The 25,423-nt window shown below is 38.2% G+C and overlaps 1 protein-coding gene across 5 annotated transcripts in view; it reads right to left on the reverse strand.

Annotated features, from left to right (window-relative positions):
* FNIP2 (folliculin interacting protein 2) overlaps positions 1-25,423 on the reverse strand; it is a 131,945-nt gene that overhangs the window by 46,102 nt on the left and 60,420 nt on the right. For 3 of the 5 annotated variants that reach the window (XM_058277097.1, XM_004450799.5, XM_004450798.5), the window contains exons 3-9: positions 23,899-24,039; positions 20,721-20,821; positions 20,543-20,614; positions 18,769-18,869; positions 18,505-18,594; positions 16,900-16,971; positions 4,765-4,894 (exon numbers count right to left, since the gene is read on the reverse strand). In XM_058277097.1, coding sequence (XP_058133080.1) covers positions 4,765-4,894; positions 16,900-16,971; positions 18,505-18,594; positions 18,769-18,869; positions 20,543-20,614; positions 20,721-20,821; positions 23,899-24,039 — 707 coding nt within the window. The remainder of the gene's footprint in view (positions 1-4,764; positions 4,895-16,899; positions 16,972-18,504; positions 18,595-18,768; positions 18,870-20,542; positions 20,615-20,720; positions 20,822-23,898; positions 24,040-25,423) is intronic. The other 2 variants (XM_058277229.1, XM_004450800.5) reach the window with 1 other exon arrangement.

Genomic DNA, 25,423 nt, shown 5'->3' on the forward strand with positions numbered 1-25,423 from the left:
TCTAATGTACAATGCAGTAAACATTAATTGCATTCACAATGTTGCACAACCATCACCACCATTCATTTCCAAAACGTTTTCAAGACTCCAAACAGAAACATTTTGCCCATAAGCAATAACTCCCCAATATCCCATGCTCCCCTCCCCTAATACCTGGTAACTTCTAGTCTGCTTTCTGTCTCTATGGATTTGCCTATGCTAGATATTTCATATAAAGGAAATGATACAATATGTAGCTTTTTGTGCCAGGCTTCTTTCACTTAGCATAATGACTTCAAGGTTCAGCCATGTTGTAGCATGAATCAGAACTTCACTCCTCTTTATGGCTGAATTATATTCCCTTGTATGGTTATACCACATTTTGCATACCTATTCATTTGTTGATGGACATTTGGACTGCTTTCCACTTTTGGCTATTATGAATACTATCAGTAAGTACTTCAAGATCATAAACAAAAACTATGATTACTTAATTATATCTTAGCAAGTTCTAATATCAGCACTGCTTAGTCTAGCCATTGTTTATGTCAGCTTGAACTTATATTGAATCTATGTATAATACATTGGACCATATGAAATTGCCATTTTTGTAAGTCAAAAATATCCCATCAGCAACTTTAAATGATGGCTGCTTCAATTTAATACTTCAAATAAAAAGCTTTTGTGGGACATTATACATTGCTTCCTTAGGTTTTCAATAGCATCACTAGGTCATGAAATTTCTGCAGCTTCCCTTGCCTGATAGGTGATTCTGCTGTACCAGCTAGTAAGTGCCCAAGCCCTGCTCCCCATTCTTAGTACCTGGCACAGCAAGGGGCCTCAAGGAACGGATTTCAGGGTGGAACCAGCTGTTAAGGATATTGCATAAAACCCTTGACTATAAGTATTGATTGCTGTGAATTTTCTCCAAGCCAGAGGCATCATAATTTTTGGTACCCCTGTTCTCCTGCTGTTAGCGTATGAAACTAATTTTCCTACCCACATGACTTCCAAAAGGGAGATCAACTACAACATTCCTTAAATGAAGCTATTTTCACAGGTACAGATACCAAATCAAAATGCCTGCTGGCTGCAATGACATTCTCAGTGTTAAATGATAGTGTGTTCAGGGCCAGTTTCGTGTGCATGAGAACTGTGCAGGCACACAGTGCCCTACTCTCAGAAGGCCCCTTGCTTGGTTTAATACTCTTGGCTGCCATCTTATGATGGTTGAAATTCTTAACCATTTTATCTCTAAACTTGTGTTCTGTAAGTAAAGCCTGATGGGACAATGGAGGAAACGTGTGGGCAGTGCAGACTCTGGAGGCGGAGTGCACATGTCAAGGGCACAGCAAGCACTGAACAGTTGGCCTGGTGGTACGGCACGCACACGGATGTGTGGGGCAGCCCAGGGTGCCGCAGGGCTCCAAGCCCACCAGGTTGGGACTGGAGCCCATACTGGTGTCTGTGACAGTGGCAGCAGCAGCAGAAGTAGCAGTGGCGTTGGCCATGGGAGCAAGGAGGGGCTCAGGCAGCGCTGGGACCCATGGTGTGGTGCGAGGCCAGCTTACGCAGCCCATCTCCAAGGAGATTGCACAAATGTTAAATCTCTGACCTGAGTGCTAGGACAGTAAATATTCACAAACTGAAAGCCTAACCATGAATACTGCAATAAAGCATTCAGGGAGAATTCTTCAGCGTTTATAGTCTCTGATTTTGAAAACTGCTCCAACATTGCACAGCAAATATCCACAAGCATAGAGAGAGAAATTAAATGTAAAAATTGTTGCATTGGACAATAAAGAATACTACTTTCACATGAAGCTTCAACCAAATAAATTATTACTGAGAAAGACCATTTTCAAATTAATTTTTCTGTATAAATGAAGACACAATTACAGAAGTATAAACAGGCATTTTGAATTATATACAACTTATAAAGATACTTTTGGTTTCTTATAAAATTGCCACAAGTTATAGGAATTGGCAGAGGAAATTGAAATAAATTGGATAAATTTACATTTAAAACTAAACTCAGATACATGAAATGAATTTGTGTGAAGAATTAAACCTTCTTAGAAAAATTATTTCTCAAGAATTGTCTATTTGTAAACAATTTATATTTTGAAAGTTTATCGAAAATGTATCCCAATGTTGTCATAGCTTATAAAATACCTCTAACAGCTCCAGTAAAAGTTGCAACAGCAGAAAGATCCAACATGAAAAATTATGAAAAATTATTTGACATCTTCCTTGTGACCAGTAATGACTGATGTCACTTCATTATATTGATTGCAAGCAAAGTGACTAAAAGTTATAAATTTTGATGGCCTAACAAATGGAGTGCTAGAAAAGTACACCAGAAAAATCTTATGGTGACTCAAGAGATCATGTTAAAGTATCATTACTTACTATATTATATAAAATTATGATGCCAAATATTATTTTTTTGCAATTTATAAGATAATGTTGTTATCCACTTGTCACTATTACTCCTATTACCTTTCTTTTTTATTAAATTTTTTTTAAAGATACATAAATCACAAAAAAATGCTACATTAAAAAATATAAGAGGTTCCCATATACCCCCTACCCTCCCTCACCCCACTCCTCCCACATCAACAACCTTTTTCATCACTGTGGCACATTCACTGCAATTTGGTAAATACATTTTGCAACACTGCTGTACCACATGAATTATAGTTTACATTGTAGTTTACACTCTCCCCCAGTACATCCAGTGGGTTGTGGCAGGATATATAATGTCCAGCATCTGTCCCTGCAAAATCATTTAGGACAACTCCAAGTCCCAAAAAATGCCCCCACATCTCATCTCTACTTCCCTCTCCCTGCCTTCAGCCACTACCTTGGCCACTTTCTCAGATAAATGCTACAGTTTCTTCCATTGCTAGTCACAACAGTTCTATAGTAGAATACCAGTAAGTTCACTCTAATCCATATTTTATTCCTCCATCCTGTGGACCCTGGGATGGTGATGTCCACTCCACCTCTATATCGAGAGGAGGCTTAGATCCACATGGTTGATGGATGGAATTCTCCTATTTGGAATCAACCACCACACTCCTATTACATTTCATAAGTAAAATATTTTTAAAGGAAAAAGTTTAACATTTTAGTATCTTCAATAGCACTTTTTCCGGCTTTATGGACAAGGGTCCCACATTTTCATTGTGCACTGCGCCCCCAAATTATGTAGCCAGCCCTGACTGTATTCACAGGCTTTCTGAACCAAGAACCTTACTTTACGTGTAAGCTCACTGAAGATTCATTAGTTCCCAACGCCAGTTCTCAATTCACTTAGGTTTTAAAGGACTTTGAAGGAGTGGGTTGGTAAATGCCACTCAACTTCTGATCTAAACTTGAAGGGGTGGAAAAGCACTTTTTGAAAAGAGAAGATACTTAAGGGGAAGCTTCTATGATCCCTCTCTGCCAGTCACAGAAGCCCACCAAAATGCATGACATTGGTGCAGATGCCCTGGCCTGACAGCTGCAGTAACAGTAACAAGAGCGATGGCAACAATGACAGTAAAAACCTTGTACAGGCCAGTATTTATTCACCATGCCCTGTATCTTGGACTATGCATTGGACTTGTTTGATCTCATTGAACCCTCCCAACAATGCTCTGAGGCAGGTACTAGTACTATTATCATATTGTAGATGAAGAACCAATGTTTAGAATCCAGGTTAAATCATTCTCTTGAACATCTAATGAGTGGCAGAGCTAGGACTTGCCCCATACCAAATTCCAGGCTATTGACCGTTCTACTCAAAGTCTACCAATCAAAACACAGCTCCTCAGTGAATGACACAAGTATACTTTTTCTGTCTAGCTACCCAGAATTGTGAGGAAAAAAAGAGAGACCAGGAGCCTGGCATTAGCCACACACACACCCTGACTCCTCCTTTCTCAGCTTGTCCTTTCAATACCATCTCCTCAAATTCTTCCCATAACTATCACTGCAAGTGTTCTCTCCCTCCTCTTCATCCCAAAGTGCCTCATCTATGCCTCTCTATATTTATCATTTGCCATCTTATTTATGTGCATATCATCTTCTCTACAGGTCCATAAACTATTTAAGTACAGATGCGTAGCTATCTCGGCACACAGTGATCACTAGACAATTTAGTAAATCAATCGATTTACATAGGTAACGGAGTTTTGGGGTTGCAAGAAGAGTCTGGAAGGTAATGGTCTAATATCGTTTTAAGTAAAAAATGTTTATTTTGCATATAACTAAACTTTAGATCTAAAAACAACTGAAATAGAAATGAAAGCAGAAAATACCTTGATGCTGTTTCTCTTTTTAATTATGTTTATGTCTGTTCAATTAGTTTAAGAAGTTAAGTTTCACAGAGTATGTCACAAACCCGATTGCCTATATTTTCATCTATCACATAGGTATCACCATAAGCCAAAAAAGAGAAATTATTCTACCCTTTTAATCATTAAGAGTGATTTTGGAAGGGAGCCCATTTAAAGAGAGGGTGTACTCATTTAAAAATACATATTAACATCAAAATTTTGTATTGCCTAGCTTACAGATGGTGTAACTTTTTCCCAGTGTTTTTCAAACCAGGAGATCATCTCTAGCTTTAACTTATTCTTTCCACAAACTTTTCATAAACTTTGAGGCTAAGTGAAGTTATTCAAAAGTCTAGGGGGAGCAGATGTAGCTCAACTGTGTATAAGTACAGTACCATACCAATTTCAGCAAGCTGCCTATGCTACTACCTTTCTCAGCAAGAAGCAACTTGCCACTCACCTCCTTGGAATGATGCCATTTTCCAAACTTGTTGTCTGACTTCGAAGCCAGCGGCGCTGGTAACTGCTGGAAGAGGATGTAGAGGAGGTTGGAGATGGGAAAGGTGTAATCAAAAGGCTGCTTAGTGAGGCTGTGGGAAAGAAAATTTGAAAATTGAAACTGTAGTTACCTAATGAAAAAGAAAAAGCCAAGTAACCTAACTTCTCAGATTCTATAGTCATACCCAGCAGGGGGAGACTATAATCTCTCTCATATTAAGAATTCTGTATAGCAAAAGAAAACATCCTTTAAAAAAGGGAAATAAGAATCACAGACTTAGTAAGTACATAAATGACTCAAGCCCCACATTATAAATACAAAATAATTATTATTTATTCAGAGTACAGACTACAGATTTCTGATAGAACAGTCCTTATAACTAGTTATATTGTTACCTGGTAACTCATGCCATACACTATGAAAACCTATAAAATGGCTTCCCCTTAATTGCTTCTTCACTCTATATTTTGAAGTAAAATCTAGGAAAACAAGTACTTCCTCCACAGAGTATTCCCTTCTCCATATATACAGGACTAACCTGCCTTCATTCCCACCACCCTTGGCTGTGAAACGGCAACCTTTAGTCTTAAACATATTTTCTGCTTGGATTACTTATTTGCCTCTAAAGTCTTTTTCTGCCTCCTCCTGCCACATAACTTTAAATTTTCCCTGGGGACAGAGGAGCCTGCCTCAGTTCACCTATTTTCTGTACACTTAGACTTGGTAAGTGAGAGGTGAGTGTCAATTCACACTTTTCTAACAGGCCAGGCAGGAATGGTCCCTCCTCTCAGGATGGGCAAAGAGTTTTGCTCAAGTCACAGCTGTCTGATAGACATCTGCTAGTTTGGAGGAATGGAGGGAAGAGCCAGACTTGCTCTGATTTTATATCCCAAGGCTAAGGGTTTAGGTACAGAAATGTGCCTCAGCTCTGTGGGAAGGAAATGGGGTGCAACAGAAGGCAGGTCCTTTCCAACTTGGGCAACATTTTCAAAAGGGCAAGAAATCACAGAGCAAAGGAAAATGATCTCAGTAAACACAGTGTAGCATGCTCATGAATAGCACGTGATGAGGCAGTTTCTCCAGATGAACTACTAGTTTTTATTTACCACACTTGTAGGCAGATGTAAATAACCTGACTCCTGAGCTTGAGCTCTGAAATACTGTAGGAGTTCCTCGGCTATTAGTCAATAACCAATAGACAAATGCTAGCATGTCCACACTGTGCCAGTCTTTGTGCCAGGCAGCCAGAACACAGTGTTGGACAGGTCAGGCACAGAACCAACCTTCGCGGAGCTTCAGGTCCACAAAATACCAGTGAACTTTCCAGGCTACAAGATTTAGATATATAATGACAAGTTTCTTCCTTCCACAGTAAATGCCTAGCAGATGCTTTCTTTTAATCTAGACAATTTTCTTAGAAAAATTTGATTTGGTAGGTCTTAATCATCTTTGTAACTCTTGTACCTAGGATAGTACCCTAAACCCAGCAGGGTTATTGAGCACCTAGGACTTTTTCATCAATGTGTTACCCAAATGCAGCAGACCCTCCAGCAGCTGCCTCCTTTCTGGCCTCTTTCTGACCTTGAGGCTAGACTTTAAATCCTCATCTCAAATACCAGTGAGCTGGTGTACTTTACTAAGAATTTTGTGGGGAGCTGGAAGAGAGCCTACCCTCAAAGTCACAGAAAATTCCTTAATAAAAATCCCAACTAGACATTTCTGTCCCCTCCTCCATGCTCCAAAGTTCCCCGTAAGATCCAAAAAACCCTTGGTTCCTTACTCCCAGATCTTCGGATGTGTCTCTCTCCTTGCTTTATGCTGACCAAATCAACCTCTTCCTGGCAGGTGGACCAGGTTGGGGGTGGGGTGGGGGATAATAATGTATTATAAACATTTTTTTTCCTTTAGCAGAGGTGAGCCAGAGATGGTCTTGAGGTCTAGATATGCTGGAAAATTGTCCATTTTGTTGTATAATCCAGTTCAGTAAACTGAATACAAGCCCAGGCTTCTGATACAAATGCTAGTTCTGCCACTTACTAGCTGTGACACTTGGGCAGTTGACCTAACCGATCAGTCTCCTCACATGTAAAATGGGGATAAAAAAGTACCACCTCAGGATTTTTCATGAGAACCACAATCTAGTAGCTGGTCATAAATTGTTTAGTGGCTCAAAACCAACACTTCAAAAAGAAGAAAAGAAAGAAGAGAGTTACAGCAATAATACTATTAGTATGTGAAATTTGTTTGTTATATATAAAGATGAATCTATAAATAGATTAGCATGATTGCAAACAAAAGAAAAAGTTTTTAAAATACCGACCTATTTCATAAAGTTATTTTGAGGATTAAACAAACCTATACACATAAAATGCTTAACACAGGCCCCCAACACAATAAATGTTAGCTATTTACTGCTTGGAAAAAGTGGGCCAAGTAAGACATACTGGAGTACTAAATGATATTCTATGACTAGCTAGTTATGAAAAGAATTTAGGGTTTGTAATAGACACAGGAAAAGGGAAAGAAAAAAATGGAGTGCTGGTGTTCCTTTTCTCTTCACTGTAAAATGATGAGTAACAATTTTTATGGCCATTTTATAAATGAAGCTAAGGTGTTGGATAACTGCTATCTAGCAATTTCTCATCAAAAATATTTTAAATACTATTTAATCCATCAGCCATGTGGGATCTAAGTCCTCTCTCAATTTAGTGGGCATTGCCATCCCCGGGTCTGCAGGATGGAGGAATAAAATATGGATTAGAGTGGACTTACTGGTATTCTACTATAGAATAATTATGACTCTAGCAATGGAAAAAAGTATATCACTGATGTGGAGACAGTGGCCATGGGAGTTGCTGAGGGCAGGGAGAGGGAAAAAGAGGTGTGATATGGGAGCATTTTTGGGACTTGGAGCTATCCTTAATAATACTGCAGGGACAGATGCAGGGCATTATATATCCTGCCATAACCCACTGAATGGACTGGTAGAGTCCACATGTAAACCACAACATAAACTATAACCCATGCTGTGTAGCAATGCTCCAAAATGTACTCATCAAATGCAATGAATGTACCACACTAATGAAAGAAGTTGCTGATGTGAGAGGAGTGGGGAGTGTGGGGAATGGGGTATATGAGAACCTCTTATATATATTTTTTATCCCCTCCTTGCGGCTTGCTGTCAGCTCTCTGTGTCCATTCGCTGTGCATTCTTTTTATATTTTTTAATGTAACATTTTGTGTGGTTATGTATCTTTTAAAAAAAGATTAAAAAATTTTAAAATAAATAAATAAAAGTACTGTGGTAGCAATGGGTATAGCTCAGTGGTTGAGCATCTGCTTTGCATGAAAGAAGTCCTGGGTTCAATCCCCAGTACCTCCTAAAAATAAATAAATATATAAAATAAAAAATTATTGTGGTATACCACTGTTGAATACATACTGTAAGAAACAATATAGTACAACTTCAAATGCAAGAGCAAAACTAATTTTGGCCAGGAAACTGCTGTCATTTTCATGGAGGAAAAAGAAGGGGAGTATTTTGAATATCTGTTCAATGGGCACTGATTGCTTTTGATTGTCCAGGCTTGTCCTGCTCAGAAGAGCAGAGTAATATGATGCCTTGCTAGAGTTTGGGGTGCATCATAATCACTGGGGTGGGGGGAGGCTTATTTAATAACAGTACTACTAGATGAATAAAGATAGTAGTAAATAACAACAATAAACTTTAAAAAACACAACAAAATAGACCTACATGGCCTCCATCCCAGCTGGTTCACTGCCTTTGGGCATGGTCTCTGATATACATGATAGTGAAAAGAGCTTTAGCTCTGGCTGTGCCTCCAATTAACACTGTAACCCTAATGAGGGCGGGGGATATAGAGGGAGAAATTCTCCTATTAGAGTCTCAGTGATAAAATGTGGAATTTTAATTAAATTACTCATAGGCTCAGTTTAGCTCCCCCAGCCAAGAATTCTTTATCAAGCAAAACTGTCCTTCAAACAGGAAGGTGAGTATAAAATATTCACAAAGAAACAGAAATTAAGAGAGTTCATAAAAAAGAATCTACCATTGCAGGAAATATTAAAGGAAGTTTTAGACCCTGAAAGAAAAAGACAGAAGAGAAACGCTTGGAGGAGAGAATAAAAGAAAATCAGAAATAATAACCAAAAGAGTAAAAAGATAGAAGAAAACAAGATATGGCTGTCCTCGTCTCCTTCCCGCCCAGTATTGGCAGCCGGCGCTGCCCCTCCTTCTCCCCTTCTCCGTCTTCCGCCTAGCCGTTATCTAGACAGCCCACACTTTCCCCTTCCCCTCCCTTGCTCCTAACCCCTTAGCCAGCTTACTGTCCAGTAACTGCCTACTGTCCAGTAACCGCCTACTGTCCAGTAACCGTCTACGCAAGCAACAGCACCCGCCGGCACCAATCAAGTCCCTTTACGTATCCCTAGACCCTATAAAACCATGTCCCCTTCTACAATAAAGCAGACTTGTGCCCAGACCTCGTCTCCGTGGTGTTTTTGCTTGCACCGCGCGTCCCCCGTGCCTGAGCGGAGAGAGCGAGGGCCCAACGGCTTCGTGCCGACCCCCCTCCTCTCCTTTGACCGTGGGGCAGCCCCCGTCCGGAGAGCCCGCCCGGCCATCCGCGTCGACCCTCCCGGAGGCCCGCAGCTGCCCACAATGGCATATGAAAACCAAAGAATAAAATGGTGGAAGTAAATAATTCATTAGCAGTAATATCACTGACTGTAAATGGATGAAACTCCCCCATCAAAATACATAGTCAGGCAGAATGCATTTTAAAAAGCTTGAGCCGTCTATATGCTACAAACAAGAGACATCTCACCTTAGACCCAGAGATACAAACCAACTGAAAGTGAAAGGCTGGAAAAAGATCCTCTGTGCAAATGTAACCAAAAAAGAGCGGGGGTAGCTACACTAGTATCAGACAAAACAGACTTTAAATGCAAAAAGTTATAAGGGATACAGAAGGCCATTATATATTAATATAAGGGACTATCTACCAGGAAGAAAGAACAGTCCTACATATCTATGTACCTAACTACTTGCAAATTGAATCCAACAGCATATCAAAAGACTTTTACATCACCAGGAAGTGGGATTTATTCCTGGTATACAGGGCTGGTTCAACATAAGAAAATAAATTAAGATAACAAACCACATTAAAAAATTGAAGGAGAAAACCACATGATCATCTCGATCAATGCAGAAAAGGCATTCAACAATATTCAGCATGCTTTCTCGATAAAAAGACTTTGAAAGAGGAATAGAGGGAAAATTCCTCAATATGATAAAAGGCATATATGAAAATCCCACAGACAATATCAAACTCAATGGGAAAGGTATGAAAGCTTTCCCTCTAAGATTAGGAACAAGACAACGATGCCCACTATGACCATTGTTATTCAACATTGTATAAGAAGTTCTAGCTAGAGCAATTAGACAAGAAAAAAAAAAAGGGAAGCAGATGTGACTCAAGTGATAAGGCCTCTGTCTATCATACGGGAGGACCTGAGTTCGATCCCTGGGGCTTCCTGGTGAACAAGAAGAGAAAGCATGCCTGTGGGCGAGCCAGTGCCTGCATGGTCAGCCAAGTGCCCATGTGGTAAGCCAAGTGCCCATGTGGGTGCCTGTGCAGCAAGCCGAGTGCCCACAAGGTAAGCCAAGTGCCCATATGAGTGCTCGCATGGTGAGCCAAGTGCCCTTGTGGTGAGCTGAGTGCCCACGTGGTGAGCTGAGTGCCCACATGGCTGCCCGTGTGGTGAGCCCGTGCCCATGTAGTAAGCCAAGTGCTCACACGAGTGCCGGTGTGGAAGCCAAGTGCCTGCATGAGTGCCCGTGTGGCGAGCCAGTGCCCATGCAAGTGAGTCATGCAGCAAGATGATGATGCAACAAAAGAGAGACGAAGGGGAGAGTCAAGGTGAAGCTCAGCAAAGACCAGGAACTGAAGTGGCACAATTGACAGAGAACCTCTCTACACCATCAGAGGTCCCCAAGATCGAATCCCGGTGAATCCTAGAGGAGAAAGATGAGAAGAGAATACAGAAAGAGAAATAGATTCAGAAGATCACCCAGCTAATACACCTAGCAAAAAAAGAGAAGGGCAGAGAAGGGGAACATTTTTTTAAAAAAGGCATCCAAATAGAAAAACAGGAAGCAAAACTCTATTTGCAGGTGACATGAATCTACATTTAGAAAATTCTGAAATTATACCACAAAGTTACTTGAGCTAATAAACGAGTTCAGCAAAGTGTCTAGGATACAAGATCAACATACAAAAATGAGTAATGTTTCTGTACATTAGTATTGAACAATCTGAGGACGAAATCAGGGGAAAATTCCATTTACAATAGCAACAGAAAGCTCAAATACGTAAGAATCAATTTAACCAAAGAAGTACAGGACCTACATGCAAAAAACTACAAAACAATGCTAAAAGAAATCAATGAAAACCTAATCAAATGGAAAGACATTCTTATTCATGGACTGGAAGATTAAACACTGTGAAGGTGTCAGTCTTAACCAAACTGATTTATAGATTCAATGCAATACCAATCAAAATCCAGCAGCCGACTTTACAGAAACCTGAGGCAATTACCAAATTCATTTGGAAGGAAAAATGCACCCGAACAGCAAAAAGCATTCTAAAAAAGAAGAGCAACGTTGGAGGAATTTCACTGCCTGACCTTGAAACATATTACACAGCTACAGTGGTTAAAACATCATGGTATTGGCATAAGACAGACTTATCGATCAGTGGAATAGAACTAAGACTCCAGAAACAAACCCTCACTTCTATGGCTAACTAGTTTTTGACAAGCCTACCAAAGCCAAGTGAATGGGACAAAACAGTCTCTTCAACAAATGGTGCTGGGAGAATGTCTACCTCACTCCTACACAAGAAGAAACTCAAAATGGATCAAAGACCTAAATATAAAAGCCAGAACCATAGAACTACCAGTAGAAAATACAGGGAAACATCTTAAACACCTTGTGGTAGCTGGTGATTTCTTAGACCTTCCACTGAAAGCATGAGCAACAAAAGAAAAAATAAATAAATGGGATCTCCTCAAAATTAAACACTTTTGTACCTTAAAGGACTTTGTCAAAGGCAGTCAACTCAATAGGAGAAAATATCTGGAAATCTCATATTCGATAAGCGTTTAATATCCATGATACATAAAAAAATGCTAAAACCCAACAATGTAAAGATAAATGGCCCGATTAAAAAACGGGCAAAAGATTTGAACAGACACTTGTCCAAAGAAGAAATACAAACGGCAAGAAAAAAAAAAAACACACGAAAAAATGTTCAACATCACTAGTGTTTACGGAAATGCAAATAAAAACTACTACAAAATATCATTTCACACCTATTAGAATGTCCAGTAGCAGAGCAGATGTGGCTCAAGCAGTTGAGCACCTGCTTCCCACATATGAGGTTATGGGTTCAATCCCTAGCACCTAAAAAATAAAAAGAATGGCCACTACTAAAAAGGCAGAGAACTACAAGTGTTGGAGAGAACTGAAGAGATGGGAACACTTACTCAAATTTGGTGGGAATGCAGAATGGTACAGCCACTGTGGAGGACTGTTTGGCAGTTCCTAAAGAAGTTGAATATAGAATTGCCACATGACCCAGCAATACCACTACTGGGTATATACCCAGAAGAACTGAGAGCAGGACATGAACAGACACCTACACAATGATATTCATAGTGGTGTTATTCACGATTGCCAAAAGTTGGAAACAACCCGTATGTCAATCAACAAATGAATGAACTAACTGTGGCAGCGTATACACATGATGGAATATTATGCAGCTTTAAGAAGAAATGAAGTAATAAAGCATATGACAACATGCATGAAGCTGGAGGACGTTATATTGAGTGAAGAATAGACATAAAAGGACAAATACTGTATGACTGTGCTATTATGAACTACATATACTGTGTGATCTCATGGAGTTAATAACTTGAATAATGGTTACCAGAAAAAAGAATGAGGTTAAAGGACGGAAAGCTGAGGGTTAACTTGTGCAGAAGTGGTAAAAAGGATGTGTGTTAACCTTTGGAAATGAATAGAAAAGGTGAAAGCCCAACTTAATGTTTGTAACTATGTAGGCATGAAAGTGGTTTAAAGGCAAAGTTTAAGGTCATGTATGTTACTAAAAGGAAAGCTAAAAAATGTAACATGGGATTGTATAGCATAGTAAATCCCAAGTGAATAAAACTGCATGTATAAGACCATCTTTCTTTGAAACTGAACGAAGTACCATAATACTACATCTTTTATTTTTTAGAATTCATTTCCATATTTTTATTTGAAAATGTTTATGTTAGTACAATGAAACTAAATTTTAGAGACATTGGATTATCATTAGTTTATTATAAAAGAGAGAAATGGAAATTATCGACATGATGGAAGAATTCAGAACTTCAGTGGAAAGGGCAGCTTCACATGATGCCATTTCAATAGTCATCTACTTCAGGCTACATACCTCCCAAGAATGTCACCATTTCTAAATAAGAAAAAATCTTTACCATCTAGAACTACTTTGGTGCCTCCATATTCTGGAGGAAGAACTTTATCTCCAACTTTTCACACTAACTGGTTAGATATTTCTATTCCTTTAGATCCCAATCCAACATCTACTACTATTGCCTGCAATACTTTTTCTTGAGATTTTTCTGGACGTATAATGATTCCTTTGGTTACAGTTTCAGCTGCACTCCTTTCAACCAAGACTTGGTCAAAGAGGGAAAGAAACTTTCTAAACGCCTGTCCTGCCATGGCTCTGGTTGCTGTAACTCATACTCTGCTACAGCATCACCCCCGCCACAAGGACAGACCTCATAATACTACACCTTGAGTTAACATCAGACAAAAAAACACATTATGCTAAGTGAAAGAAAAGACACAAAGTACCATACATTGTATGATTCCATTTATATAAAATGTAAATATAAATCAATTTATAAAGATGAAATTCGATTAGTGGTTATGTAGGGGTGGAGAAGGACTGCTAAGGGGTATGGAGTAATGAAATCATTCTAAAATGTTTTGTGGTGATGAAACCACAACTTGTGATTATACTAAAAGCCATTGATTATACACTTTGGTTACACTCCATGGTATGTAAATATATCTCAATAAATAAATAAATAAACAATTGTGCAAGAATAGCCAGAAATAGCAGCTATGTACAGCAGAGGAAGCATAGACCGAGAGGTAAAGAATTTTGTTTATTATTATTATTACTGAAATAATGAAAATGCTCTAATAATGACTGCAGTGATGAATACCTATGTGATTATACCAAATACCATTGATTACACACTTTGAATGAACTGTATGCTTTACTAATATGTATCAATAAAATTGATCTGTTAAAAAAATAGGTTCTCAAACCTGAATGTTAAAGTCTATGAATATTAACATTTCATTTTAAATAAAATATATATTTCTCACTCAACTTCCTTAATACATTCCAATAATTCAGGAAATAAGGCAAAGACGAGTAAATTATTAATATCATAAAGCAAGAAACATCCTGAGATTATTTAGTCTGTTTCTTTACTAAATAGCATCTTTATATAGACATACACACACACACACACACAGAGTACATTTATATACTTTCTAACTATCTAAGGCAGTAACTAAGTGGGTCCTCAAGCTACTGCACTATTTCTTAAAATTTCTCTGTGTTACAAGCTACAGAAAGAGACAAACATTAAGGCATAAATCTGAGCTACGGCTTGATTTCTTCCATTACTAGATAAACTTGAAAAGAATGCATCATTTTCTCAGACGTTATTCTAAAACCGGGGGTGGGGGTATAAGTACTACCAATCCACCAACCCTCCTTCCTGTTAAAAAGTATCATCACTAATCTATTTTAACAAAATGAATTTACTGGTTTAGTTTTTATTCTACAGCAGAGTTTGATAAGACCATGTGGACCTAAAGTATACAGCTAATCAAGTTACTTCCCCTACCTGCCCCCATTAACATGATTAAGGCCTAATTCCTTAGTATGGCACTGGTGCCATTCAAAATGCGCTTCCTTGCCCAGCCCTAGCCTCTGCAACTCCCCCACACTCCCAGACCTTATGTTCCAGTCCTGCCATTGTTCAAACATATTAACTATATACTCTCTTAAGGGTCTGTAACCTTGCCCAAGCATTTTTCAGAAATGCTCTTTTCCTAAACTCTGATGAACTTCTCTTCTGCCTTCAAGGTGTCACCTAATATTACCTCTTCTATGAGGCCATCATCTCTGACTAACCAGGCTCTGTACTTTATGAGGTAGTACTTATCATACTGCATTTTAACTCTTGGTATACATGCAATGCTTCCTGAGGACAGGTGCTTCATTTTACTCTTATTCATAAACACCCCAAATTCTGGTAGAGCCTGACTACACAGGGGGCTAGAAAATTCATACTCAACAAGAATGGTAGGCTAGTTAAGAATCTGGCTAGTTAAGTGTTAACCCTTCTAACGCTTTCCCTTAACTTCAAAATAATGTAGTTTCCTAAATGTAGAGTAAGCCCCCTGGAATTCAAAAGTACATGGCTCTTTGTACTCCCAGAGCATACTATGCACAGAAAAAGTTTGCTGCTGAACATGAAAAAAGTTCTAAAATCCATTCCTTCCTCTGAAGTTTTTCTCTAGAAGGGGATGTACTAAGGAAGGGATGCTGGGAGAAGATAAAGAATCTCCGGTGTCTTTTGACATCAGTAATAATTTGGGCAGAAAATAGGCAGTCACCATTATAGACTAGGATTGTTCAATGATCTCCTGAAGCAGAGAATGCTGAGTGCTCCACAAAGAAGGTGGAAATTATCCTGAGTACCATTAAATATAAACAAAAACAAAACCAGTCTCTTAGCGCTTCATATATTGGTCTTTACCATCTGAGATTTTATGTTTGTACCAAAGATGCTATAAATTAAAATTATACAGGTCGGTCTAATCAGGGGGAGTTACATTTCTGACCTAGGGTTTACCACCCAACTTTACAGAAAAGATTATAAACATAAAAATGAATCAATTGTTACCTAACCATAAATCAAACGATATATACTTTGTCTTATATATAAACCAAACAGGAAAATTCAGTAAACAGTCACATATTTTATTTAATAATGCAGGAGCAGGGCTGTACAGAGTAGGGTAAAGCGCTCTGGTACTGTGCACAAGAGCCCCTCCGAACCTGTCTGAAGGCAAGAGTTAGAAATAGAAATGAGAGAAAAGCCAGGAGGAAGGGACGCTGAGGCCTAGATCCAGTCCAAGCACTTCTGAGCACAGACCGCCGACCTAGCTGGTGAAGGTGCCATGAATCACAGGGGAAACCAAGCGGGTACTCTCAGCGTTCAGTGGGAGGGAAGGGATGCCTGAACGGTATGTATTCACCATGCAAAGCCACACACACCTGTGAATCCTCAACTTCCAGATCATTAGTTCACCACCCTGTCATGTAGCACAGAGTTTACCTCAGATCTCAACTCAAATATCATACGTGAACAGATCCACTTATAAAATTCAGCTATTGCTGTAATTTCAGTTTTCCTTTTTTTTTTCTCTTCAGGTTTGCTTTTAACAGAGTCATGTACAAAAGAGAAACTAAGAGTCCTTAAAAGAAATATTAGAAAATTTTAGGACATAAAGTGAGCAGAAGACACCTGTCTTCATGACAGAAAAAGGGGGTGGCCACATTCCAGTAACACAGATAGATATACTTCCCATAAACAATCTCCCCCCTCTTTCTGTACTCAATACTCAACAAGTAATTTCCAGAAAACTTGGCTCAAGGAAGCTTCCCTTCTAGAAAGAAATTTCTTAATGTACAATAGTCTCATAATAGTTCGTGTATTAGAAAAAATGAGTTCATGATGCATAATCACTCGCGTATGCTATACATCAAAGTTTTGATCTTCAGAAATGGGAGACTATCTTAGAATATGGAGGGAAAAGGCCTACCTACCTGTTCTCCTCCTTTCCTAACGTCCACACCATTATAGATAGTTTGTTCTATTAGCTGAACCAATATAAGGAAGCATAAATACCTGACCGAGCAATGCCACTGTCCCTGTCTTCATTCTGTCCTCTGCTTGGCATGTCAACTGGTGTGCTGTGTGCTAGGACAAAGGCAGAAAGACACCATGTTATTGATCTTCCCAATGATAAGAACGTTTTAAATATGCTGCAGTAATTTTTACTTTTCAAAACTAGGCTACTGCTGCTGATTACTGGCATACATTTATATAGGGAGCAAGTAGAAAGCAAAATTAAATACTTAAAAAGATGTTGAGAACAAGAAAAAAATAAAGAACCAAGTAGCCACCTGCTCTTAACTTTCCTATTGCAGCATAAAAACTTTTTTGAGTGATGTTCAAGAACTATAAAAAAGTGACTAATAAACTATTCGTGCAGTTGATATGATGAACAAATACTTAAACGTTCTCAGGAAAAAATTTGGGGGCCATTTTCCTCATTATTAGTAGTATTTAAATAAATAGCACTGTGTTTTCAAAAGCTATATAATTTCAGTAGTACTTCAGGCAACTTAGGGAAAAGAAATATTTGAAAACCACTCTATAAATCTAAAAAAGTGTTTCTTCTTTATAACCACTCTCATGGCAGATAGAAAACAATATTCATTTTCAAATAATTCCTCCTCCACTTCTTTTCCATATATACCTGTACACAGTATTATAGTAGAGTTACTTAGAAAACCTCATGTACTCGGAGGAATTTTAGAAAAAACTCTGAAATGTTATGGTCTTCTAGGAATGCTTCAGATTGGTCTTAACTATATACTTACTGGGCTCAAAGGTTGCTAAGGTGTTGCTATAATAAGCTTTAAAATACACAAGAAATCAGAGCCCTGCCTGATTATTATACTTGCTATATATTTTTTGAAGCATGTTTATTTTCACAATTTTAAAGAGAGTATATAAACATGTTATCCTCACTCTAAGTAGGTAGGAGGGTGTCAGTTTCATTAGGGTGTCAGTTAACTAGGGTGCTTAGCTTATTTCAACCTATAAAGAACAGAATGAAAAATATCATTTGCCATAAACACAACTTTAAAATGTTAGTAATGGAGGTTCCCCACACCTGTTAATCATGCCAAGATTAATACAAGACAGCCAGAGCAAGCAAGACCAGTTAAGTCTCAGAATTTATCTACCCAGAGATACATGGATGATTATACCTATGCTAGAGAATGCTAGAGAGAGAGATAGAAGAGAAAAGAGAAAAAACAGAAAAGTTTTACATGCTTTTATTAGAGTAACTTGTGAAGAAACTCTGTGCAGGTAAGGATGCAGGTGAATAAATGGACAAAAGGAACTACAGCAAAGGGAAAGAGCTCACAGACGCAGAAAAGACCCAGGAAAATCAGAAAACATAATCCTCTTAGAAACACTAAGGGCTCATTTCATATCAAAATCAGCTTATGCTGGAGTATTACCAACAATATTTACAATGGAGGTTCACTGGAATTTTCAAAACATCATGAACTTGGCTGCATCTGAAACTAATTATCTCTTATCACAAGAGCCCCTTACATTTCTAGAGAGGTGCCAAATAGGATTTTTATTTTTGAACCTGCACAAGATTTATTAATGTGTGTGTGGGTTACACTGTACTCAGCATTCCACACAAACCTGCAAAGAAAGAAGCACTCCGGGTGAGCCGGAGGGGTCCTCCTTCAGTTACCCCCTGCAGCAGTTTGCTGCTGCAGGCTTGCAGCAGACCTAGAGTCAGAAACACACAGGAGAGGGAAAAAAAAATACACACAAAAAAATAAACACAGATTAAAGATAATGAAAAAAACAACAAAACAACACAACAAACTGAAATAAAGCAAAACACACACCCACAATAGCAGTACTCAGAAAAAAAGAATCCTTCTGTGTGTCTGATTTTACCTAGGTTACTTCCAGTACGACAAGGACCCAAACTAGTCTGATTTGCATTCAGTTTTCCCAAATTAGGATCTTGGCTGATGTATTCAAAGCTGTCTTGCAAGCTAAAGCCAGAGAGGGGGAAAAAGGAAGAAAAGAGAAAAACATCAAGAGACTGATAAAGCTGTTTACTAATATGATTTCAAATACAGATGATGACTCACTCAAGATTTTTCATTATAAATGAATAAAATCTCACATTTACCAAAGGGAATTCAATTAGACTGGCAACAATGGGGGAATTTCTTAGAGGAAAATGAAAGAAAAACTTTTTGGAAGTAATGCAATCTATAAAATTAAACTACATTCCTAACAATTTCATATTACAAAAAAGGGTACCAATCTCTAAATTATGCTTTAGTGATTGACACCCAGGATGTTGCTATTCATTTTAACTCTTAATTAATCCATATGAGCTATCGAGCAACTTTTATTTCAGAGGAGCTAAAAATTATACCACCTATGGGCGTTTAATTTCACAACTTTAAAAAAAAAATAGAATTACCCATAAAACGAAGTCTTAGGGAAGCAGATTTTAACAATTTATTGCATTTATTAATAAATAAAATATCAGTACTTCAAGGACACTATAGCATAATGAGGCCAAAATAATTTTTAGTTAAATATGAGCTCAATATTTTCTTATAGGGAATTGTAATAAAGGTTCAAGTAATCTCAAGGGTCTGATAAAGAATATCTCATAAAAAATAAACATTAATTTCCATATTGACTTAAGTCATGAGAGTCCAATATTAAATGCTCAAATAAACTATTTCAGTATTTTGTTGCAAGTGTAAACAAAGACTCGATGGCACCCAAATTTACAGAGCCTATGTTTTTCATTTCTAGGAAATATGAAAAAAATAACAGTAGGCCTTCATTTGTCCCCTCAAAATGCCCCTTAACTTATAGCAAGCCCTTCTTTGAAACTTAACTATGTATAACAAATGTTTGTGGTTTTGAGGCAGAAAACTCAGGAGTAAAAATCAAGATATGGCATGGTCCAAGTATCTGTTGACACAAAAGATTATACTGACACCCATCCTGCCATAAGGGTGTGTGTGCATCAGCTTGGAAAAACTCACTATACTTTATTTCTTCAGAAATAAGTAACAATATAATAGTGATACTTTTAAAATAAAAAAGATAAAATAATATTGGGAAATACCATAAACTCATAAATGTACCCTCTCCTTTTCTACTTTTAATTTTCATTTACCAGGGAATGAAAACTTGGTGACTGGCAAAAGGAACATACTGGGCAACAGATGGAGGCTAAAACAGAGACAATAAAGTTAAACTGTTATTTGTCTTTAAGGCCACCTGATTAAGGTCTTTTCCCACTTATAAGACAATGACTAGTTTTAAAATTCCTTTGTTAAGGTGGACTCAATCTGCTTCTCATTTCAAGTAGTTTTGTGGCCCTCAAATTATTCTATCCAGAAATAGCCACTTAAAATATAACCATAATATAAACTATAGACCTTATTAGTAGCAATACTTGAATATTTGTTCATCAATTGTTAACAAATGTAGCACATTAACATAAGATGTTATTAATAGAGGAAAATGTGTGGGTAGGTGGGGTATGGGTATCCCTATACCTATGTAACTTTTCTGTAGTCCAAAACTTCTTTAAAAACAAAGTTTATTCTATGAAAAAAAAAAAAAAGAAAGAAATAGCCACTAAAAAACAGGGGTGGGGTGGGGGGGTAGGCTGTTAAAATTCCATACTTACTTATTCGTACTTCCACAAAGGCTGCCCATTCTAGCGGAGAAGACTTTACTAATCATCAGTTGTGGAGGAGAACTGGAAAAAATAAAAAAAAGAGGGGAGAGGAGAATGTATTACTTAATTAAGGAATCATCATCAACATTCTACTTTTATAAACAGTGAAAAAGAAGCTCAAACTCACCGTATATAGTGTATCTTTAAGGTGGAGCCTTTGTAACTCATTGCCACCGAGCCAAACATCATTTCCCCTAGCATGTTTACATCAGAAGCTGGTCTTGTGTACTATTGTATATAAAAGAAACAAATCAAAGTTAGCACTTGATACAACATGACATGAGAGACAATGGAAAATAATGTTTATTAATTCCTTGGTCTGTCTTTAGTGGGCAATTACAAATATTTTTCAAAGCAAAAACTGATCATTTAACAATCCTAGTCTATAATGGTGACTGCCTATTTTCTGCCCAAATTATTACTGATGTCGATGATTTCTTCTTTATATGCAATATCATCACTCAGGATCCAAGAGGTTTATCAGAGTTCGTTACTAACCTTGTTATGAGAAAAAAAGACTGTCATTATTCCCATTTATAAACTCTATATAAAAAGATTAAATTATGGAAGAAACAGGGTAATTATTCTCTTGATGCTAAGAACATATCTTGAAAAGAAATATGGTTCAGCATTATGCAACCAAATAATTAACACCATTGATAAAAAATGCCCAATGGGTACAGGTAGGGTTTTTGTGCGGATCCAAAAGTTAACAGATTGGTCTGATATTGACAAGCCTTTTTCATTTTTTGTCATCCAGAAGGGTAGATAGTGCTGCCTACCCCCTCATCCCTCTTTTGCTTGTTAACCTACTGCAACCTGCCTCTGCCTCTAATGCTCTGAATATTCAAACTGCTCACTGATGACCTCTTCCTACATGCCAAATCCAAAGGACATTTTCCAGGTTCCTTTACTGGAAATTTCCTCACTATGTTTGGCACCATTAATCACTCTCCTTTTTGAAACTCTTCTTTTCCAAGTCATCCTTTGAACTTGGTTTTTCCTGGGAGGGCATTCCTACTCATTGTCTGCATTTGCAACCATTCCTATGATTTTGACCATTATTTATATAGGAATACCCCCCATATCTTAACTATAGGCCCACAGTGTCTATCCTTAAACTCTAGAATCCTATATTCGAATACATCCATTCATATATCAAATGTTACTGAACACCTATGCTAAGTGCTGGTGACACGTTAATGAACAGGACAGAAATTAATGTCAACCAAACAAGTGTGCCACAGGCAGCCCAACACAACCTGATGAAACTAAAGCAAGCATCTCTCTGTTTCCCACCCTACCAGTCAGATTCTCAGCTAGTATGCTTGGGGGACAATATCCCCCTAGAAGAAGCGTCCTTAATGTCTTCTCAATCTTTAAAAAAAATTCCAATTGCACACACAGGCATATAGACACACTAGTACACACATAATAATACCCAGCTACACACCCATACCAACTTACACACGTTTGCAGAAATAGAAAGAGAAAGACAAATTTATCAGCTTTGGCCAGCTAGGCTCCTCTTTTTGTTTGGTAACAACTCACACCAACCTCTTCCCACTACACACAGACAGAAACCAACTGGCTTTCATTTTCTTTATTAATAATTCCCTTCCACCTCCTCCACTTAATAATCTGATTTTTTTCTTTAAGTACAAGGTCCATGGGCTGATTGTGAATCTCAACCAGCCTGAAATTTCCCTTTATTTTTTTTTAACTGCAAACTGCTTAAGACCCTAGGAGAGAGGAAGAGATGTGATGTGGGGGCGTTTTCAGGACTTGGAATTGTCCTGGGTGGTGCTGTGGGGACAGTTCCCGGACACTGCATGTCCTCCCATGGCCCACTGCGTGGACTGTGGGAGAGTGTGGGCTATGGTGTGGACCACTGACCATGAGGTGCAGCAGTGCTCAGAGTGCAATGAATGTCACCAAGTGCAATGAATGTCTCATGATGACGGAGGAGGTTGTTGTTATGCGGGGAGGTGAGGGCAAGGGGGGTGAAGGGTATATGGGGATCTTATATTTTTTAAATGTAACATTAAAAAAATAAATAAAGACAAAAAAAAAAAAAAAAAAAAGACCCTAGGAGCACTGTGAAATAAGAGCAAATGTATGGCATAAATCCTGACCATGAAATTAAAATTCTGAAGACCTGTGACTGCTGATAATTTCCTGGCTCTGCTTTTCCAGCAACTTAGTAGCCAAGATTCTACATTCAATACATATTACAAAAAACAAAAAACAACCCCATAAAAGTTGATATATCTCCTATCAGTAAATATCCTTCTACTACTCAATATTTATGAAACATTTCTTTCCTTCTATCTAGTCAGCCAATATTTCTCAATATCCCGTGTGATAGTTAGGCTAATGTGTCAACTCGGCCAGGTAATTGTGCCCAGGTGTTTTGTCAAGCAAGCACTGGGCTAAGTGTAATCCAAGGGCATTTATGGATTTTAGTCACCATTGACTTTCCTGCAGTGGTAAATCATAGATAGCTGATTACAATTACATCAATCAGGGAGATTGCCAGCAGCAATGAGTGATGCTTTATCCAATCACCTGAATGCCTAAAAAGGGGAAGTGATTCCAGCATTGAGTGAGAACTTCCCAGCTCGTCTTTGGACAGCCAACATCTCCCAGAACTCATCAAGAACCTTCACTGGACTTTCTTCGGAGCCCCTGGCTGTAGTATGCTGCAGAATCTAGACTTGTGCATCCCCATGGCCACGTGAGAGACTCTTATAAAATCACATACATTGACAGATATGTCTTGTTGGTTCTGTTTCCCTAGAGAACCCTAATACATCGCTAAATCCCCATCTTACACACATATACACACAGCATAAAAAAGCCACCTGCCCTCTATCCCTCATACTCAAGTTGGGTCTTGTCATTTCTTTCTTCCCTTTCCAAGATTTTTTTCATTCTAGTGGCAAACTGTTTATCTTAGAATGCAAATACATATTCCCAGAATCCTTAGGAGTCCTTATAACAAGAGTGGAAAATACAAGTTTATTATTCTAGCTCTGGCAACAAAGGCAACAAAATGAGAGTTTACCTCATTAGTAATAATTCTTCCTCACTTGGTATACATTATGCAGTATTATCTCTGCTCAGTTAGTTTTTGAGAAATGAAAGTATGAAAACAGCACTGACATGAAACATTTGAGGGCACTTTTGAATATTTATTCTCATAGTCCTGGAGTAGAACCCTCAAGGAATCATTATTAACTGTGGAGAAATTATAGCAAATGCCTTCAACCCCATGGAGATTTCCTGCAAAGGGACAGGTTTACCTGGTACTTTGGAAGCTGCTCCTTAGCATGTTGTAAAGATCCCCCAAAAGAGCTGTGGGAAGAGCTGCTGCTGCTGCTGCTCACACTGCTGCTTCCTTGACAGCACCTGGCTGACATTTTAAGAGGGACATCCTCGGCTCTCTGGGTTGCGAGAGACAGGCATGGTAAGTTATTGCTATATATATCGGGTACATCAACATGTTCTTCACTGGGAATTTCCTTTGTTAAAACATTCTATTGTGCCCAACTTGCATCATCAAAAACCAGGATCTTTTTTTTCTTCCTTTTTTCCTACTGATGACAAAACTGTGGTTCTTGAGAGTCTATAATATTTGAGAGGAGGGAATGCTGAAATAGGATACTAGACAAAAGGTGATAGTTATGTATCGATTTTATTTAAATAATTCAATTATTATTTACATTTCAATTTTTATCAATAAGATCCCACCTCTATTTTGGTTATTAGAAGATTTTTAGTACCATGTAGAGGCAAAATCTATGAAATTGTTGAGAAGGAAAATAGTTCAAATTTTAATTTTTACCAAGCAAACTGAACTAAGAAAACAAAACTTGTAACTTGAAACACCTGGGTTTATGTACTCCTCTCTCTTCCCAGTACCTCTTGTAGAGGTAATAGGAAAGAAAGTCACAAGGTCAAGTTTGTGAAGGATGAAGCCAAAACCCCAAAATAGGAGTTACTATGAATTTATAGCATGTGATAGAAGGTGAGGGGTAATACAGGTTTCTACCTTCCTCCCTCACCAAAATATATTATTCCCTACAGAAGCACCCTACACTCTCAAAGATAAGCTACTGCTATCTGAGTCTTATTTACTTTTCTTTTATGCAGCTTTTCCTGAAAAAACATGAATGTGACTGCAGCTTATCTAATCGGCAATGTGACAGTCACACTGGTGGTCTAATGCAAATGCCTGCAGTCATGTGCTTGACACAAACTCATGATGTATTGTGCTTGCCAAGGGGGTGGGGGCGAAAATGGGAAAAGAATATAAGGAAAACTCAAAATAGATACGCTGGTTCACAAAAGTCAGTCCAGCAATGATGGCACTCAAGGCTGCGGTTGGTTATTCCTGAGCATCCAGCATTCCCTCAACACCCTCTTCAGATTCAGATCTTACTTAATACTACTTAAGACAGAAACACAGCTCTTCAGAAGGTTTAAAGTGACACAAGAACACACTTGCCCCAGATCACTAGACTTCTTTGCTGGAGCATAACATACTGAAAAGTCTATAATCGGAGATGGCACCTGATACAGTAAATAGAGCACAGACTGGACTCTTTTTGTCACTTTGGGCAAATTACAAACCTCCTTCGACCTAAGTTGCCTTTAGGTTCCAGACTCCAGTGTCATCACTGCACCAAGACACTGAAAATTCCAGTTCTGCTGTGCATTTTCTTCTCTGCACAGGTCACCATTATTAGGAGCCCTCCTAGTGATGGGGTGTGGGTTTTCAACTAAAACATCCTGTAAGGCCTTCAGGGAAATAAAAAATAACATGGG

Source organism: Dasypus novemcinctus, chromosome 1 (assembly GCF_030445035.2).
Source record: "Dasypus novemcinctus isolate mDasNov1 chromosome 1, mDasNov1.1.hap2, whole genome shotgun sequence".
Classification (NCBI taxonomy): Eukaryota; Metazoa; Chordata; class Mammalia; order Cingulata; family Dasypodidae; genus Dasypus; species Dasypus novemcinctus.